The following is a 13,750-nucleotide window of genomic DNA, read 5'->3' on the forward strand; positions in this document are numbered from 1 at the left end:
GCCACCCCCGCTTGCTGCAGCGTACCACCGAGCGCCGCGGCCGGCGCATCGCCTCACCCCGAGCAAGTTCCTGGGAATGTAGCCTTCGCGCGGCGGCTCGCCGGCCGACGTCCACCACCACTCGCGCTCGACCTCGTCGCCCTTGCGCAGCACGGTGAGCGCCTGGCCGTCCTCCAGCGCCAGCTCGTCGGCGTTCTGCGGCTGGTATCCGAACACGGCGTACACCCGGCCACTGTTGAGGATGCCCAGCTTCTCCTGAATGCCTGCGGCGGGACGGCGGGCATCAGCCGAGCGCCGGGGGAGCCGCCCCGGACAGGTGGCCGTCGACGTCCCCGGACAGGTGGCCGTCGTCAGGGGCAACGGCAGGCGAATCCCTTTCTTTGCGCGTGACATGCCCGCGTGTTTGCAGAAGAGGTCAGGTGCAGTGAGAATTGGCCACCCGAGGAGCCAAAATAGCGTTCCAGATCACAGAAAAACACCTCACGTCCAGTTAGCCGCGCTCCAATTTACTAATATGGTTTCGTTTTGACAAAACTAGATCACAGCCGCCAGTGAGCAACGAAAAGTCATCATATCCCACAGCTCTAAGAGAAACTTCGACAACGGTTGAGGGCGAATGTCAACGCCGCACGTTGGAAATGTGCTGTGGTCAAGTCCTCTTAAGATACTGTACCATCAGAGCTCGAGCTGCCGGACAACATGCTGACCGCAATAAATAACTCTGAGCCAGACAAGTCCGGCCCAGGCGCGGCCTCTGTGCACCCTCCCTCGGCCGACCTGTCGCCGGCACCGGCCACTCACTGTAGAGGTACTCGGAGCAACCGTGGTAGCCCTCCTCATCCTCCTCGCACTTCTCGGCGGCCGTCTCGTGGTCCGAGAGGGTCGTGGCGAAAATGCACGCGCCGTGCTCCACCAGGAAGCGTACCATCGGCAGGTTGTTGCACGAGGCGGCGCAGTGGAGCGGCGTCCTGCGGTGGCGAGGTCACAATCAGTCAGGTCACAGGTCGGCGACACGACGGACGCAGACCAAGTCGTGACGGTCGCAATTTCAGGCACCCCACGAGTTCCCACAGCCTCGTGACTTAATGCCTCACGGGGACCAAGGCGAACGTTAGGGTGATTTATACCGAAAACGCTCAGCCCAGAACATTGACAAATTCACACACGTGTTCTCCAAGGGGGATGCGATCGTCCTAGACTTTAAACCATGCATCTACCTTGCTCTTTTCACGTGCTGGACACAAGACATCAATACCTAGAACAGCCGGCATATGAGAAAGATTCGTGATTGGATGTGACTGCTAATGAGCTGGCTGTGTGACAATCGGAAAAATCCCCGATCAGCACCGATGCCTGACGCTGCAGGTCACGATCAACTGTAATGACATTGAAAGCGGCGGCAATAAGTCGCGAGATTATCGCGAGATTATCGCGAGATTCTCCGCCTCGGCCAGGATACCGAGAGCTGACGCGCCTGGCAAGCACGGCACGTGGACGTGATTTTTATGGGCCAACCATCTGTGTCAACATGTCTGCATGGAGCGTCAACAGCGAGACAGAAATGACTACACAAAATCGACGTGAGACGATCCGCTATCACGCGCGTAACAAAGTTCGGGCTGCTGGCCGGCAGGCGCCCGATGGGCTGACGCAGGAACCCCCCCCCCCCCCCCACTGCGAGAGCGAACACCTGCGCGCGGACCACTGCGGCTCCACGGAAGTCGAGGACAGCACGCCCGCAGACCGCTGAATAACGGCCGCGTTGTGCCTTCCTCATCACGTGAGGGTAAAGCTTGCTGTAGGTATCCATAGGGCCAGTGTTCTTTATGGTTAGGGTGAGGTAGGACCACGGCTAAGGCTCGTTACTGACTTCGATTGGTGATGAATGTAAAATGAGACAGGACAGCTCTCTTTTACGCCTGTAAATAGATTATATTAAATTTACAATGGCACACAGACACCAGATCTGCTACTCACCAGCCGTCGCTGTCCTGGGAGTTGACGTCGCAGCCAAACTCGACCAGGAACTTGACGATCTCGAAGTGTCCAGCGCATATGGCGTTGTGCAGGGCCGTGATGCCCTCGTCATTGGACGCCGAGGGGTCACGCACCTCGCCTGCCGCCAGGTCAGGCAGAGGTCAGCCGGGCACTCACGACACCACTCGGCGACAAACAGCTGCACTGGCGACACACAGGGCATTACCCACCGCCAGCCGTCGACGAACAAACACGCTCTGCAGCCAGCCTGCGGCCCCTCAGCTGTGCCCACAGTTAGGGACGACTGCATGTCACCAGCGCTGGCCGCTGGCGGGTCTCGCCGGCGCTCCGACGTCGCCATTACGGCCATTATACGGCACTGGCTGGCCGGCCGGCGCGCGGAGCTCATTACGGCGCGGCAGGCACGGCTTCGGCCCTCATTGCCCTCGTTACCGGCCCGGCGGCCGTCTCCCTCGCTTCCCGCGCGGGTGGCCGCCCGCCCGATCGTCGGTCATTTCGGCGCGGCCGGCACAGAATCCGCATGGCGGTAAAGGATGACGCTCGACCGCGCCGAAGCCCTCTCCATTTCCGATTGCTTGAAAACACGCGAACTGACAGCCCAAAACCGACGGACATCCTGACCCAGCCGGGCTCTGATGAGGACCACCTCTGCCCGTGGCCGCGGTCGGCACCTACGCGACGTGCCGTCTTCCTGACCAGCTCAAGCCTGTCTTCAAGACTCGTGACCTCCCTGACCCCGACTCACCTGCCGTCTTCTTGACCAGCTCCAGCTCGCCCTCCAGACTGGCGTCGAGCAGCAGCGCCAGCGGGTCGAAGCTGACCCGGTGTGCCTTGCCAGCCGAGCCGGGCGCCTTCAGGTTAGACGCCTTGCGGCGGCGGAGCGCCGGCCCGACGGCCGGCCGCGGCCCGTCGCCGTCCGAACCGGGACTGTCGGCGCTCGAGTCGACGCTCGACTCCACTGAAAGACAGCGGCAAGTCAGCCGCGGCCAGCGCAGAGCGGCTCGCCGGCGTCCGAACCGGGACTGTCGGCGTTCGAGTCGACGCTCGACTCCACTGAAAGGCAGCGGCGAGTCAGCCGCGGCCAGCGCAGAGCGGCTCGCCGGCGTCCGGGCGCCGGAGCCGGTACGGAGGAGCGGGGAGGGCGGGGCGATCGGAGGGGAGGGGAGCTCATCGCGAGCGTCCATGACGTTCACGCTAAAACCGCAGAGCGCTTCCTCTGCAGGCGACGTCAGTCGGGATTGCCACACCGCGGCTTTGAGGTTGGACACGGCACAACGCGAATGTGTGCGAACTGCCAGGACGCAAGATAGAAGAAACACCTCCACAGGTGGACTCGAGATGCATAACCTGAGCTCCAACCGACCCTGAATGGCTATTGCCATCACACACCAATTCCTTGAGCACCGTCGGATAACAAGGCCACGAACAAGCCAACGGTTAGTCACTATACGAGGACATACAGGCCTATCTCAATGGTACCGACTATCGCTAAGGTTACCGAGCGTGTAGTTTACGAGCAGCTGTTTGTATATTTTACCCCTCATCACCTGTTCTCGTCTCGTCAACATGGTTTTAGATCATATCGCTCCACGGCGCTTCTCACGGTAACCGACAAAGTTTTTGAGACCATGGGTCAAATGGGAATCACCTTGTTATGCCTACTGGACTTAACCAAGTGCTTTGATGTTATTCCACATGATGGACTTATTAGAAAGTTCCAGCTGTACAATGTTGATGCACGTTGGTTTGCGAGTTACCTCCAAAACCACTTTCAGCAGGTTCTCGTCCAGAACCCAGGAGGCGCTTCCTCTCTGTCCGCGGCATTGCACAACCCGATCGGAACCTGCCAGGGCTCAGCGCTCGGCCCGCTGCTGTACAGCATTTATGCTAGTGACATGCCGCTGCATGCTCATGACGCATGTATGGCGCAATGCACGGACGACACGCAGATTTTAGCGAGTGGGAGGCCCGGTGACATTGGTACGCTGATCACATCCATGGAGCAGCATCTTTCACACCTGTCCAAATGGTTTGGCAAAAGCGGAATGAAAATTAACGCACGAAAAACACAGCTCATAGTCCTCGACACGCGTCAAAATCTTCGGAACCTGTCACCGACTAGCATCAAATTTATGGGCGCCACTGTAGCCAGCTCTCCTTCGGTTCGAAACCTGGGTGTTGTATTTGACCAGTGCATGACGTTCACTGCGTACACTGATGACGTCGTGCGGCGATGCGCTGACGTTCTTATCGGCCTCAGCCACAGCCGGCACAGTCTGCCTCAGGCCACACTCATTACTCTAGGCCAGGGTCTAGTCATCTCACTCATCCGTTACTGCATCTGCGTGTACGGAACATGCAATGCTACTCAAACATCACGACTGCAGAAGCTGCTGAACTTCGCAGCACGAGTCATCTCTGGGCGTCGGAAATATGATCATGTGAGCGATGTTTTACGGCAGCTCGAGTGGGTGTCTGCTGACAACATGTTGTTATATCATACACTGACACTTCTGAAACGTACCCTGGAAAGATCCCAGCCGGAGTCGCTGTCCGATCACCTCATCCATAGACGCCATGTTCACCATTGCACAACGAGGCAGGATATGTTCATGTGCCGGTGGTCAGATCCGAATCGGGAAGGCGGCGTTTTCTTTACTCCACCATGACCGCCTACAACGCACTACCGCAGAATATTCGCGAGCTGAGCCTTCCACATCAGATTTGATTTTATTGAGCAAATCAATAACGGATAGCGACGCCTACTTTAAATGACTTTAGCGAATGTGACAGAGTGCGTTCTGCCTATATGTGTCTGCGCGTGTATGTGTTTGCGCGAGCCTCCCTGACCTACAGTGTTTTATTTCCGTGACACGTGCTCTGTAACAGTCAGATTCTGAGTGGAGTGAGCATGTGACGATTAATAAATAAATAAATAAATAACACCCTCTTGGTAGCGACCCCAGCCAGGGCAGAGAAGTGATCAGACAACGCACTTCGTTCCCGTCTCCTTGCCTGTCCACCCTTCACCATGAGGTAGAAGATAATCTGAAAATCATCCACGAGTGTCTTTATTTTCTGTATTTTGTCATACTCTTTGAGCACTGTAATTTACGCGGCTTTCTGGTAACCATGCCTACAAATACAAGAATTCCGGTTGCCTTTTGTCAGCCGAACGGAGCTGCCATTACGGTTGGAAGCCTGTAAGGTGTGCTGGAGCGTGCGATGCCAACGGCACCATACGGAATCAAGACGAACATGGTAACAGGCATGCTTCTATTTATACGAAACTCGGCATAAAGACCACCTACTAGTTTGTGAAATCACCTAGACCACCATCGAAGCACTTCCAGAAATTGGTCGAAAAGTTGGGCACGTAACTGGATCGAACTTTTAACCCCTATACCCCTGGGTGGAAAGCATGCACGCTATCTGACAAGGTGCGCTTAACTTCAAACGTGGCAAAACTCCACCTGTACATTTGCTATTCCTGAGGGTAGCTGGGGAATAAGCCCTTTATTTATGTTAAATTTCACTTCGATTCCCTTCACTATCCTTGCGTCCTATGGCGTTTGTCGCACTGACCCTGTACGCGTTGGCACCTTCGCTCTCCCCTGCACCGCGATCCCAGCCCCAGCTAGAGCCGGTGGGGGGCGCTGGTGGCAGTCGCCGACACCTGTCCTCCTGTCCGGGCCGTCGGGAGGCGCCGGCCACCGACGTACGCGTGGCACACGCACGCCGCCCGACACGCAACCCTCGCGCTCGATACACCCACGGTGACGGTCAGCAGCGGAACGAGCGCCGAAAGCATTCGCCGCGCCAGTCATAGCGACGCTTTAATTAATCGGCAATGCATATGACGGTTACAGCAATTTTCATCGCGTCATCACGCCAGCTGTAGTCTGACGACATAGCAGCTACGCATTTGTCATACCCTTTGATTCCATGATTCATCATCCCCATGATTCAAATCGCAATTAGCGCATCGCGTGTAGGTACATGGCTCCCTATTGGGTTGCATGCACAGCCTGGTCTGCTTCAGGGATATCCCAGCCAGTGGCCAGGCGGGTGTCGGATCATCCCAGCCCATGGCCGCAGACTGGAGGCCAGAGGTGGGCAGGCGCAGTGCACGGAATGCCGAACATGCATCGGTCCACGCATGCTGAATGGATTGAATAATTACACTAATCAAGGGCGATGACCAATGTCACGGACACACACCCGTTCACTATGTCGGTAACTGTTCCAGGAAGCATGTCCAGTCACCAAATACCTAGTCCCTTCCAGAAACAAGCATCAGACACGTGCTTCTGACGAGGCATTTGGAATGCTACCGGTCAATATCTACCCGCGACATTCTGGGCTACTGCACAGCACGGATGAGGGACTTCTGCCATCCGCAGCGGGCCACCGGCAATGAGATGGCCGTCATCCTCAGCCCCTCGGCCATGACCGCACGCTCGGACCTCAGCGTCACGCCGCCATCCCGCCCGGTTCCTATTAGCCGTGTGTTAGGCACGCCCACTGCACTTCAATCAAGTTCCGTTTTTGCCACGAGACCTTCGGAGACCTTCGTTGCTAAATATAGACCGCCGCCGTCGATGGTACAGCGCGAAGGATCGCACAGCCATTTAGGGGTTCTGCGACCGGGTCTCGTACAAGCGCAGCGCGCGCCACAGTGCAGGCGGACGACAGGCGGCGCGCTCCGACCCCCTCGTGTGTTAATGAGATCGAGGCGATTGCTTTCTCGACGCGAACCCTCCGACTGGTGAGGGTGATAAACGCATCTAGCTGCAGATGCGAGCATTCCCGAATATGAAATGCGCGATTCGTTGAGCGAGAGCTTGGTTCAAAAAGGCCGGTGGTAACCGATATGTTTTAAAAGCCATCGTAAAATAAGGACATGCAAAATGCACGGTCTGTGTCGGAGAGCAAGAAGTGGCCTATGGAATAGATTTATCTCATGTGCAGCGTCTCCCCACACCGTCGACGTCCTAAGTGCGTGTGTGGGCATGCGTGTGCGTCCTGGGCGACGTCGCACCGCTCCCTCCCCTTCCCCCTCCCATCCAGCCACCGATCTCCCCCACAACACTCACGTTTGCTGCCGTTCTCCGGGTTGCAGTTGGCGTCCAGCTCCATCGCCTCCTGCTGTGGCTCCTTCTGTGGCATCCCTGTTGTCATGGCAACATCCTCGGCCAAGCGCGTCAGGCGATGCTCAGCCGCCGGCGCCCGGTCCACCTCATCCAGCCGATTCTCGTTCTTGTCGACGCCGCCAGGGGCGCTGTCGGCGGCGTCGGCGGCACGCCCTGGGCTGGCCTCCGGCGCCAGCTGCGGGAACATGTAGGACGGCGGCATCTCTATGCGGCTGTTGATGCTGACGCGCACCGCAGGCGAGTCTTCTGCCTCCTGCGGCTTCCGCTGCGACTGATGCGCGCCGCTCTGATCCTGTTGCTGCTGCTGTTGCTGTTGTTGCTGTAAATGATGTTGCTGTAGTTGATGTTGTAGGTGTGATTGGAGATTCTGCTGCTGCTGTTGAAGATGTTGCTGCTGGTGTTGGTGGTGTTGCTGTTGTTGCTGCTGCTGCTTTTGCTGTAACTGCTGCTGTTGCTGTAGTTGCAACTGTTGCAGTTGATTTTGTTGCTGCTGATACGCGCCGGCTAGCTCCGGTTGTTGCTGTTGCTGCTGTTGTTGTTGCTGCTGTTGCTGCTGTTGCTGCTGCTGTTGTTGCTGCTGCTGCTCTGGTCGGTGTTGGTTGGTGTACGTGCTGGTGATCTGGCTGCGGCTGGCATAGCTGAAACAGGAGCACGACACTCATGCACTCGTCGGGACGGACAGATCACGTCGCTTGCCAGTTCCTTTCCCAGGAAAACGTGCTTCTTCTCATCTCCGGTAGACAACCAACTTGCGCTCGGGTATGGTGGCAGAAATCAGTCACCCTGCTTGAAACATTATGATAAGGGACAGGCAACACTATTGCTGGGTTGTCTCGGCTCGACCCCGAACCTTACACACAGGTAAGCATTTTAAGACGAGTTCAGGCAAGATCAGGGTCTTGCGCAACTATGGCCAAAACAGCCTCGGGGGTCTGGCGGCAAACGAAACCTGACGCCGGTGGGTGCGCGATAATAACAGAGCTCATGCAGAAGAATCAGCGACGACTCGCCAGCTTCATTATGATACCACGGCCTAGCCCTGGAGGCGCGGACCATGGTTGCTTCGTCTCAGGCAAAGGAGCAGAAGGCCGTGAACGACGCGACGCCAGACCAGCGGCGTTCGCCGTTATTGTCCAAGTTTGAATATCGATCTTCCAAATCGCCGCTTCGCTGCCAGACTATCGAGGGGCGCGAGGAAATTTGTGGCCTATGAGAGAAGCTTAACATCGCTCGCGCAATGAACGCGGCGCTTCAATTTCGGGATTGAAGAGCGGCCTTTGAGCGGAACGGCTCGGACGGGTCACGGCACCGTCAAAGCTGAATACTTCCAGTTCCCAGAACTTCGACCACGTGCCATGAGCGCGCAGGCAGGGTTTTATTACGTCGTGGTTGGTCCGTTAAAGCCCGCCACATGACGATTCCCCCCGTGAGCGGAGCATTACTTTTAACCGACACACGAATGGCGTGGACCCATCCCGCTTAACGCGCCTCACAAAACCGCAGGTACATGCTTCAGAACTATCGCAGTGGCCTTCAGCGTCACGAGTCTTCAGCACACAGTTTCGCCAGCGCGTCCGCGCGGTGCCATCCACGAACATTCCGGCCCCTCAAGACCCTCCTCTCGCGGCATCGCGCGCGCAAGACACGGCACCGGCTCCAACCAAAGCCTCACTAGGCACTCCCCTTCGGCAGCCGCAGCCGTGCCTTCTAATGTCCCGATCTGTGGCGGCCGGTGCGCTGAGCGATCCGCCATAATCACCACGGCTCAGCTGTTTGTGAGTCCGTCCCGCCGCCCACGTGGACCACACCTGACCCGCCGCCGGCACCGCTCGCTCGGATGACAATTTGCCCCGGTGTCACGCACGGGTCGGCGATAAAGCGCACATGCTGGCTGTCGCTGCCCGCACGCAGCTCAACAACACGGCTCAGGGAACGGGGGGGGGGGGGGGGGCAACACGATGGGACGCGACTGGACGGCACAAGTGCGACATTTCGTCTCGCTTCTCTCCGCACGAGCGCCGTAGAGTCGGGCAAGTGTGGCTGCAGCGAACGATAAACAGACGGAGTGAATGGGTTGCGTGGACGATGTTTGCAGACCCCGGTCCCGATAAGTGTCCCTACTAACTCCACCAGCCTCACTCGCAGCCACGTGCCTCCCCATAATATCCCCCCCCCCCTGGGGCGGGCCCCGACCCGGCTGGCGCGTCCGAGTCCTCCTCCGCTCAGGACACGTACCGGTACTGCTGGCCGACCTTGACCTGTGATCCTCGCACGGACACCTGCGTCACGTCGCCGGGCAAGCCGCTGACCTCCGGCGCCTCGCCGTTGACCCGGCCGGGGGCGGCGCCTTTGATCGGTTGACCCGAGGCCGGCTTGGGCGGCAGCAGAGGTCGGTCCCCGTTCACCTCGGCCGAGTCCGCCTAAGGAGAACGAATTCACGTGGACAATCTCATGCATGAACAAGTACACTGACGAAGCCTTCGGTAAGTGGCTGCTAATGAATTTTAAAAGGCGCTGATGGCGCGATACTGGGTTTGGCACCTCCTGGAAAGCAGACGCAATTATTGATCAACCAGATGAAGCACTGCGGACTAAACTTCTCTTCGAAGCGAGCCTGGACAAATCACGCATTTGGAATTCAGGTAGCGTGAACTTTCAACAACGCTATGCTTACAATCAGAGAAAAGCGCCAATCAGTTTTGATTGGCGAGGTTCTGGGTGGGAAAAGCAGGTTGACAAATGTCTGCCAACTTCGCTTCGGGCCGTCACTTTCGCAGCCCGTTTCTCCGAGATGTTTGGGGCCCTGAAGGCTTGGAAGGAAGCAATTCGCCACGGGCCGGAGATTTCCATATTGCCGTTTACTACACGCCAACCTCATACGGGCCTGCCTCGTCTGGTTCCACCCGCGGGCCAGCTCAAGGCAAGCCCACAGCAAAAGGAAGGTAGTCTGCGGGTGTGACGAACCAGCGGTTCTGCACGTACCATGTGGCGTGGCATGCGAACCTTAACTAAATCCAGCACGACATCTCGAACAATCAATGTGAAATCATGGACATCCCATTACAATAGTCTTCTTTGAACATGATTATGATCAATAGAAGGAAGTTCATTTCTATTAACTTTTATCTGCTGAGCGCTATAAGTTCAAAGTCTGATATAAGCTGTTTGATGTTAGCCGAGTCTGGTACGCTCACGCTCAGTGTAACAGATAAACAACCCACTCCAGCAGCGCCCGTCTCTGCTCACGTGAAGGTTGTTGGGCACGGGCGGCGCCGCGCCGCCGTGCACCCGTGATAACGAGTTGGAGACGGCGCCCACCGGCCGGGGCAGGCCCGACACCCTCGGCTGCTGCTGCGGCTGCGGCTGCTGCTGCTGCTGCGTCTGCGTCTGTAACAGGAGCACCGTCGACTGCGAGCGGGCACCACCACGGTCTGTCCCACACCGCGCCTCCCACGCCGTCTCCAGCGTCCCAGCGGCGGCTGGGGCACGCGAGCCGGCGGGACCGGACTGGGTTCCCCGGACAGTGAGGCGGCCAGCGCGTCAGCTGACACAGGAAGCGGCAGCCGAGATACGGCGGCGGCCGGGCGCGCTATCTCGCGCCGCGGACCTCGGTGGCCTCCGCCGTCGCCGTCGGGCGCACCGACAGCTCCAGCAGCAGGCCGAGTTGTTTGTGGCCGGGACAGGGCCGTAAAGTCGGACGCCCGATGGCAGGGTGCGGCGCGAGCTATCGTGGCGAGATTAGAGGAAAATAGTGGGCTACAGAGACGGCACCCAGAGCCAGTACAGCAATAGAAATAAAGCGGCGGTGGCGATTCTCCGCATACTAATGGCGCGAGCGTCGTTCCGATGTAGAGGGAAGATCTTTGTGATTGTAGGTGTGTGTTCAAACAACATGATAATGCGGCAGTGTGAAACTCATCAAGTGCCTTTGTCTGTTCCTGAAAACCACTCGGACATTTTAGAAGTCTCCCCGTGCTTCTTTCTTTCCTCTTCTGTGCTTCTCCACATCAGTCATGGTACGGCCGATTCGAGAGCGGCGGACATAATGAAATGCGCATTTATAAGCCATGCTAATTCACAGCACCTGGGCATTACAACAATCTTACAAAAACTGTCAGCATATTACGTTCGCGGGAATAGAAAATCCAAAGTGCAGTTCGCCGATTCCGTTCAAGGGATGCGTGACAAAATCCCAGGATACTGCAATCTTTCTCCGAGCTTCAGTTTCTACCTTATACAGGGATCACTTCAAGCAATGAGACAGTGAGGAATCCCTGATTATGCAATCATCGAGGTGAGATTCTAACGGGACTGCACTACGGCCAATGCATTATGCAATGCTGCCAACGTATCTGGATTTACCGACGATTTACATAAGCCCGCTTCAATCTCCGCGCCAAAAGCTCTAACTACTCCCCGAGGTGTCAGTGCTGACCACAAAGAATCGCTCGACTGTGTGCTGTCCATTACAGGAGGCCGCCACACTCGACACGGCTAGACGTTGCAGCGCCGCCCCCTCCCCCCCCCCCCTTTCGTACCGACACGCCTGTCCATCCCATCGCCGCTCGCCACGTCCCCTGAAACATTAACGGTGTCGACGGCGCCGATTATTCGTCGGCGCCGGCCGGCCGTCGCCACGCACCAGCCGCGCCCGCCGTCCGGTAACGGTCGCCGAGGGGCGCGCGTAAATCGGGCCGGCCGGCGACGGCGGCCACGGAGGCGTCGTGCTCGCGGCGGTATGTCACGCGGTCTCCGGAAGGCCGCGACGGGAGGCGGAGCGCGGGACCGTCCGACCGCTCCCTCCGACGACACGGCGCTGGTCATCACAACTCGGGCTCGCCCACCGCGAGACAGCGATGAAGCATAGCAGCGAGTGAGGAAAGGGTCACGATTACGACGGAGGAAACTCCAGCTGCGTAGCGGCGCAGCCGAGTCACATCGCAGCGGCGTTGCTGACGACAGGCGGTATCGCAGGCTGCTCCGTTTGCGCGAACCACATCAAAGACGGGTGGCCGCCGCAGTGACGTCACTCATCACCCGGAGCTGACCCTGACAGCCTGCGTCGTTTGTCTATCGCGGCAGCGGACGGGGAGCAGGAGGCAGCGAGCTTACGCTGAGCTTCTCATCATACTTCGATCCGGAGCGAGGATTCAAGGAGTCTGGCCGAGATGAAAAGGGTCATGTTCCTGGCTTGGATGGAAGACAAAACGGCTTATCCCATCCACGCGGCGTGTAAGCTGACTTGGAGGCATTTTTATGCAGAGGATAGGATAGCTTTCAGGAGGAAAGCTTCTGTTTCCGATGGGCCTCAAGCTGACACACCGCAAGGTAAGCCACACTCGAGATTCACAGCGCGCCGCATGACACCACCAGACTAAAAACAGGCTAAACCCAGCGCCCCATCCGCCGGTGGCTCCCCAGTCCACCACCGCCGGTCACCAGCAACTGCGGACCGCGGGCTGACCGAGCCGCGCGGCATCCCGCCCACCGCACGCGCCTCCGCGGCGGCCGTCGGCGGAGCCATCACTCACCAGGGCGCGCTGGCTGTACAGCTGCTGCGGCAGAATCGCCGGCGACACCCCGCCGCCCTGCCGGCCGAGACAGCGTCAGTGTCAGCAGCTGAGGAGCACTGCCCATCACTCGCCGCACACAAACACGGCCAGCTGGCCAGCTGTGCCGCCCGCCGGTGCACAAGCGGCCAGCGGCGGCGCAGCGGGCTCGCCGCACGCGGCGCCGGCCGAAAGGTCACCGAGCGCGTCCCATCACTGGGCGGCTGCCCTCGGGGAGCCATCGGCGCGGCTGGCGACCGTATTGGACTGTGGTCCGAGCCGCCGACGCTCGGCGCCGATGCAAAACAGCATGTCCGAAGCAAGCGGGGTCCTGACTCAAGTGTGTTTTGCCCTCCCACGTCCGCTCACATAACTAGAACTGAGAGTGTCACGGGTTTGCTTTGTTTCGCTCAGATGTAAGACGCGTCCGATTTAACCAATAATGTCAACGGTTTCCTGCTTGGTTTGCCATAGGTCTGAATTTACGTTGGAGTATCCGCTTCGGCGGAGGAAATGTGATTAGACTCTCCAGCCATCACTAGGAACATGATATTTCCCGCTCGCTTTGCTTTTCTCAATATGCATTGTTCGGGAGTGTACCGCATCGAAGCGCGGCCGCCCACCAGGCGGGCACGGACAGCGTGGCACGCGACTCCCAGCCTGGCGAGAGCGGGGAACCACGCAACGATCGCCTCATCAATTGGCTCCCGCGGGAACTGATCAAGAGGTCGCCGAAAGCCGAACGCTGTGACTGGCCGCGACGGCTCTCCCGCCGCGCGGGAGCACCGTGGAGTATGCGCAGGCCAGCACACGGAGACCGGCGCCTCCGGGGGCGACGCAGTCACCCCGCTGGCGGGTGACTTCTCACGGACGCCACAGGGGTAATATCTGACGCCAAGGCAGGCCATTTTCCCGATCGGCCGAGCGCAGGGAAGCGTTCCTAGCTCGCCGGCGGCGACGAGGCGCCCGCATACTTCGCGCCGGCCCGCCGCCCGGAACGTTAATTAAGCCGGGCCCCGGAGGCGGCGGCGTCGTGTTTACGCTGATAAA

At 58.5% G+C, this 13,750-nt stretch overlaps 1 protein-coding gene across 1 annotated transcript in view; it reads right to left on the minus strand.

The window, feature by feature from the left end:
* The window catches only part of LOC119098431 (apoptosis-stimulating of p53 protein 1), a 192,630-nt gene that overhangs the window by 1,049 nt on the left and 177,831 nt on the right, over nucleotides 1-13,750 (minus strand). Inside the window, exons 12-19 of the mRNA XM_037221350.1 lie at nucleotides 12,683-12,739; nucleotides 10,398-10,658; nucleotides 9,387-9,571; nucleotides 7,095-7,789; nucleotides 2,744-2,956; nucleotides 1,978-2,116; nucleotides 802-968; nucleotides 58-263 (exon numbers count right to left, since the gene is read on the minus strand). Of these exons, the coding sequence (XP_037077245.1) occupies nucleotides 58-263; nucleotides 802-968; nucleotides 1,978-2,116; nucleotides 2,744-2,956; nucleotides 7,095-7,789; nucleotides 9,387-9,571; nucleotides 10,398-10,658; nucleotides 12,683-12,739 (1,923 nt within the window). The remainder of the gene's footprint in view (nucleotides 1-57; nucleotides 264-801; nucleotides 969-1,977; nucleotides 2,117-2,743; nucleotides 2,957-7,094; nucleotides 7,790-9,386; nucleotides 9,572-10,397; nucleotides 10,659-12,682; nucleotides 12,740-13,750) is intronic.

This window comes from Pollicipes pollicipes, unplaced genomic scaffold, assembly GCF_011947565.3.
Source record: "Pollicipes pollicipes isolate AB1234 unplaced genomic scaffold, Ppol_2.1 Scaffold_2555;HRSCAF=2994_pilon_pilon_pilon, whole genome shotgun sequence".
Taxonomy (NCBI): Eukaryota; Metazoa; Arthropoda; class Thecostraca; order Pollicipedomorpha; family Pollicipedidae; genus Pollicipes; species Pollicipes pollicipes.